The sequence below is a fragment of the Limulus polyphemus genome, unplaced genomic scaffold, assembly GCF_000517525.1.
Source record: "Limulus polyphemus unplaced genomic scaffold, Limulus_polyphemus-2.1.2 Scaffold4765, whole genome shotgun sequence".
Classification (NCBI taxonomy): domain Eukaryota; kingdom Metazoa; phylum Arthropoda; class Merostomata; order Xiphosura; family Limulidae; genus Limulus; species Limulus polyphemus.
In genome coordinates, this window is record NW_013670375.1 from 52,054 (window position 1) to 58,644 (window position 6,591).

The window sequence follows — 6,591 nt, forward strand, 5'->3', positions numbered from 1 at the left end:
CTTTGTGTGCGTGTGTGTGTGTGTGTGTGTGTGTATATATATATATATATATATATATATACCTCTTATTTTTCAGGGGCATATTCCTTTTTGTCTTTACAGATCCCACTCTTTGGTAAGTGGTGCCTGTTCAAGTATATTTAAACTAGACAAATCTACACTGTAAGGCCATGATGACTTAACATTTATAATTCATATGGCCACTAAAGGCACACTGTTGAGATGGGGGTGTTCCACAAGATCGCTTTTAGGTTTTCCTTGCAATATACTTGCTTCATCCATATGCCCATTCCAGACTATACTAACCCATGGACTTCATAAATAAAGCAGAAGGGGATAGCTGCCCATCCTGCCATTCCTTAGAATGAATAAATCAAGAGTGTTCTGCTTTTCAAAATAGGGTTTTTGTTGTTTACTGTTTTACTGTCTCCAGTGTAGACATTTTTCTGGACTCTCCACCACATTTTCCCCCCCCCCCCTTTTTTTTTTCAGTGGAGTATGGGAGTCCTTACCACTTTCCAGTTCCAGGCCATTGTGGTGGTGGAATGTGGAGGCATCCTCTTGAATGTGATAGTGATATATGCACGGTTTGCAGTTGGCACCATTACAGGGCCAGCAGTACTGGTACTGGTTTATAGTATATTGTATTTTGAGAATAATATCTGTTATCACATGTCCGATCTTCAGAGTTTTCACCGATCACCTGCTCTGGTATTTCAGCTTCGCTTTTCACAGTATTATAAGTGTTTGTAATGGACAGTGTCCTTAGGGCTAGTTGTTGGAGTTTTGACTGTACTGCCGATTACACTAAATTTATTTAATTGAGGATTACAGTGGCAAGTGAAGCTCACAAGTCGCTAACTTGAGGAGATTTAGGATTAGATTAAATAAAATGATCCTGAGACTGATATTCAACACAATACATGAAGTTTTTTAACATAAAATACACTTTAGTAAGACTTTAATCATTTGCTAACTCTTCATAAAAGAACTCTTTCAGGTTAAACAACACTGATATTCATAACTCTCACATAAAATATTTTTACTCTCTTAACTTTTTATACGATTCTTTTATATTCTATTAAAAATTACATTAATTGATTAAGAGAGAAGTAGTTTCATTACTTACAGTTGGTAAAACGTTGAAGATTGGACACTTTCAAACAAATACAAAGGTGGTAACTAGAAGAGATAATTGTTTGCTTTACTTCTTTATTTACTGTTCTATATTTCAAGAAAAATAAGTGTAAGAATTAATTTCTAAATAGTAATAATCTATATACATATATAATGTATAATAATGGAAATATGACTGTATTTTACAAAATACTAGTCTGTTAAAACACAGCTAAAACAGATCACTTTCTAAAGACTAAAGGTGAATTTTATATTATTGGATACAGTAACACGAGAGCACATGTGCCGTACCATTCTAACTTCTGTATTATTAGCCAGGCATGGCCGAAAGGTCAAAATAATAAATATATATAAATGTATAATGTTATGAGATGTAAGGTATTTAGTCTAAACATTTATGTTTTTGTGTTATAATTTTGATGTCATTCTAGAACGAAAGAGGCATAATTTATATTTATTCAATGTGGGATTCTACCTATTTATGTGAGAGGAGGTAATGTACTGTATCAGAAGTTATAATTTTCTTATATACCGAAAATGTATTTCCAGTGGGTACTTACCTCTTCTCATCCTTCCTCCCCACTGAAAACTGGTACTTCTACTTTCTTCCATAATTCGAAGTGATAGTTTGGTAGAATTGAATAGAGGTAGTCACATGCATCAGGAAGATGTGTTGCACATCTATTGGTGGAGGATTGTCACATGATGATTTACACGTGAGATGCATTTGAACCAGTTGATTGTGGGGTACGTGGGAGTTCAAAGCTTGTGGTATGTGAAAAAAAAATGTTTACGTATAAAAGGCAGCACTGAACAAAAATAGCTATTTATGTGAGAGGAGGTAAGTACGTGTGAAAAATACCTTTTCAATATAGGAAAAATTAAAATGTTAACAAAGCAAGGTATGTAATTAGCATTTAGTGAGGCCATTAGGGATTTAATAAATAAAAAAAGGATAACATTATCTAACATTGTCCTTATACAGTTTTTCCTTCCTTAATGAATATCCTCAGCTGTGTAAAATAAAACTGAGAAAACGTTTTTTTGTGTGTTTTTTTATGACTTGAAGGTTGTTTCATAATGTTGCACTGAAGATTGTTCTAAGTATAGATACACTCCATATCTTTACAATGCTTTGCCAATTAACGTTTTTGTGTTATTTAAGAATTTGGGACACTGGCACTCAACAAGAAGTGAAGAAACTGGAATTCAAGGCAACTCCAAGTAGTTTACAAGTGTCACAGGATGGAACTCTTCTAGTCATTACACATGGAAGCAACATTAGCTTTTGGGATGCCAACAGGTGGGCTCTGTTGACTTTCCAAGTAAAAGTCTAGTTTTAACCTAAAGATATTAAAGAGCTTCATTAAGTTAAGAATTTCTCTCTTTTATACTACTAATACTAAATCTTTTACTTACATTTTGAAAGTTAGTGCTGCATAAAGAATAAATAGTGAATGTCTACACTCACATAGAAATTATAATACATCTTAGTAAACCCTTCAGAAAATTGTACTCATTACATAATGCATAATCATTGATCTATACTTCAACCAGATCAAAACTGCTTGTTCTCGTGGATCAGCTGGGTAAAAGATTTTGTATACCTACTTCATAACATTGTCTCTAATCTGTAGCATAATTTTCCTGGGTATTTTTCTACACAACAATACTGTTTATCTAATCAAATACATGTTCAAGGTTAAAAGGTTGAGTGGCATCATATACCAAAGACATACATTTTTTCACAGTGTAATCATTTGTAACAGCAGTAACAATATCGGGATTCTTTTCAAAATATGAGACTTTCTTCTTCACCCTTCTTTCTCACTAACTTTTAACAGGAATTCCATCATGGTAGCATTCACATTTACTACATTTCAAGTAAACTGAGTGCTTCAAAACTTTGCACTTACAATTAATTTTTAATAGAGAAAATTTTCTGCCGCTCTTACAATATATATATATACTCTGACTGGATTATCACTTTATCTTCTCTTTTTGCATGAAAATAATGGCAGAAATTATGTCAAGGTAGATTGGAAAATTTAAAATATCTAGGTTTAGATTTTTCCCAAATGTAATGAATGGTAGAGCAAAGATAAATTGTTAATAGTGTGTTTAATGTAACAGGAAACTTCTTTCTAATAAGTAACCATAAATTCATTCTCTAACTGTCTTTTTTAATGAAACTAACATAATTACCTACACACATTTGAATAAATGTATACATGTAATATGAAAAAAAAATGTATCACATTATTTTTTGTAGGCTTTTACTTATGCTTTTCTTGATTATATAACTGATTGTTTTTAAAATCAGGTGAAAAAGTATTAACAATGCAAAATATCTTTGTAGACTTTTTTTCTTTGGCTTCATCCAGCAGATGGCCTGTGATTTAACATGGTTAAAACTTAATTTGTTTGACATATATATATATATTTCTAGTTATGACCAAATCAAAGAATATACAGCCCCTACTCAAGTCAGTTCGGCATCTTTACATCCTGATAACTCTGTGTTTGTTTGTGGAGGAGAAGACTTTAAAATGTACAAGTATGATTATGAGACTGGAGCAGAGCTTGGTGAGACAACTGTATTTACTGATACTTTTTATGATTTACATTACCTCACAGTACAAGCTAAGTATTCTGCATGTGTACAAAGATGTTGAAGTAGTTGCTCTGAGTATATTATTTATTCCATTAAAATAATTTTTATGCCACTACTTTAGCAAGTTTTAATTTAGAACTTCCTACATTTAATTTTCAAACATAACAAAATAAACTGTTTGAAAAAACACTGATTTTTGTAATGGCATATATAAAATTAACTTACTGTAATATGCAAAAAATATTATTTTCAAATACCTTGCGTATATAAAATTAGGTACATCTATTCTAAATTGCTATTTGTAAATAGGCCATATTTCTTCTAACATGTGAGCATTCCATGGATCTAAACTCCAAAAAAAAAGATCAGTGGAGAAAATTTAGGGGTGATAGGAAATATGTTTGTCTGTCAGGGCCTGACCATGACTGGCAGCAAAGGTTGATCTTACATTTATTATCCTTGATCAAAGTATGGGTTCTCCATCTTTGCTTAGTCTTGATAACTGCTGACAACATCTGCTGTACAGCACCTACAAACATAAAAATATGTACAAGAACCATGCAACCGTGCAATTCTATGATGATGAGAGCCTGTATGTGAGTAGTCAGTTGTCCCACTACAAGGATATTTGGCTAAGGAACAAAAATGGAGGAAAAAACAAGTGCCTGTCTGCATAGTGGGTGGAATCTGAGTGGTGATCATATGCAGCAAGTAGTGTTGTCATGATATATATAACATAGTATATATTGTGTTACGTAGTAGTCTTATTGGTAATAAACTTGCATGAGTTTTGACTATACAGAAATTACCAAAATTGAATTCTTAGATTAGATTAGAGAAACTTTTTTTTTCTGTGCATTAGAAATAATTCATTTTATAGTAACCATGATAACTGTTGAATATTATCAAATGTTCCATCTTAACAGGTCATCAGTCACCCAAATTTTAATAAAAAACACCTATGTTTCACTATGTTTTGGGAGTAGGATAAGCAATAAATTTGACATGCAGCTAATTTTTTAACAAAATTACACAAAGTACAAACTTAACAGAAAGAAATGAAAATACAAAGCACCTCCTTGTATGAAAATGACTTGATGAAACAAGAGACTGAAGTTAACAAAAAGGTGTTAAAGTACACAGGAACTATAAATGGAATATCCAAGAAGTAAGTGTAGTCCAGTTGATAATTAATGCTGCTACAACAAAGTTTGAAATTCTAAGAAAATAAATGAACAAAAGTATACAAGATCAGAAGAGGTTTGAATCAGAAAAAATGCAAAGATGATTCATCGTATTCAAAGAAAATTAAATAATTATTCAGTCCGTTTCCTGTTTAAAGAGAAAGTTAATAAGAAACATTTTATTGTGCCATTATAAGAACAGTTGTTAAAGTATGATCTTATGAAATTTAAAAATAAATAAATAGGCTCAAATCTATCTCATTGCATAATGTTTAAGATGTGTACATTTATTTATTGAATTACAATTACATTTTATTGGATAAGGTCAGATACGTCTCATTAATTAATTAAATTTTTCCTTAATGAAAACATTTAAATTACCTTAATCTAAATTAGTTGTTTGCTAATACGTTAATGGATAACAAACTTCAATTTGTCATAAAGATATTTTTATCTAATTAAAACTACCAGCAGTTTAATTTCATATGTTGAAAGTTTCTTCATCTGTTTTAATATGTTGATAGATCAAGTAGTTCAAAACTACCTATTTTAAATTTCATTTAGATTCTTTCAAAGGCCACTTTGGACCAATTCACTGTGTGCGATTTTCTCCTGATGGAGAATTGTATGCAAGTGGTAGTGAGGATGGAACCCTTCGGTTGTGGCAAACTACAGTGGGTAAAACATATGGACTTTGGAAATGTGTACTTCCTGATGATGCAGCTGCTAATGAATCTGGTGATGTCTCTTCTGCCCAAGATGATAATTCTGTTAAGGCAGAAGCTTAATGTTGATTTAAAATTTACCAATATTTTGTTCGTTCTAAAATGAAAATAATTGGGTCAATATCATTAAAGATCAGACCTGTAGAACTATGCTTCCCACTTTTTTTAAAGCCCATAGAAGTGACTTTTCAAATTCCCTGTCACTTGGTGTTGGTAAATAAGAGAGGCTTAAAAAACTAAAAAAAAGTAAAAATTCAGTATTGCATTTTTTTGTTTACTTGTGGGTACTTAGAAGGTGAATGTAAACTTGGCTGTTCTGAAACTATACTAATTAATAGGACCACAAATTGCTGACAATATGAATAGTGATGCAATATACAATTTGTTTTACTAGTTTTTTTGGTTTTATTTTTCTGTTACTGAAAAGTATTGTCAGTATTTTTTTGTCTAACACTTATTTGGAACCAGTTTCTGTACCTTTATTGGCATTTCTATCTGGTTGTCTATTTTTGCATGGAATTAGGTATGGTATTTACATATATAATCTTCTCATTGTTTTCACTTTAATTTCAATCCATCTTTGTAATTGTTTATCATATACTATTCTTCCCATATCTTTGTATTAGTTTTGGTACCTAAAATATTCTAAAGAAGAATGTTTTGTGGATATTTTTGTTTCTTTGCCACTGCTGCATTATCTTTAGCTGCATAAAAATAACTTGAAAGCTTTGAATTTTCTTAATCTTTTTAAGATTTAAAAGTAACTTATACAGCCATTTTATTCACTGGAAATTATGTTTTGGTTTTGTAGAAACTGAAGTTAATAAATTAATCATTTTCATGATTAATAAAAATCAATAGTAGCTGAAGACTTACTTAGCGACAATAAGCTTAATATATATATATATATATATATATATATATATATATT

At 31.0% G+C, this 6,591-nt stretch overlaps 1 protein-coding gene across 1 annotated transcript in view; it reads left to right on the forward strand.

Moving 5' to 3' along the window:
• Window positions 1-5,906, forward strand: part of LOC106471655 (serine-threonine kinase receptor-associated protein-like) — a 21,538-nt gene extending 15,632 nt beyond the window's left edge. The window contains exons 5-7 of the mRNA XM_013932271.2: window positions 2,303-2,440; window positions 3,587-3,723; window positions 5,500-5,906. Of these exons, the coding sequence (XP_013787725.1) occupies window positions 2,303-2,440; window positions 3,587-3,723; window positions 5,500-5,723 (499 nt within the window). The 3' untranslated portion in view covers window positions 5,724-5,906. The remainder of the gene's footprint in view (window positions 1-2,302; window positions 2,441-3,586; window positions 3,724-5,499) is intronic.
• The last annotated feature ends 685 nt before the right edge of the window (window positions 5,907-6,591 follow it).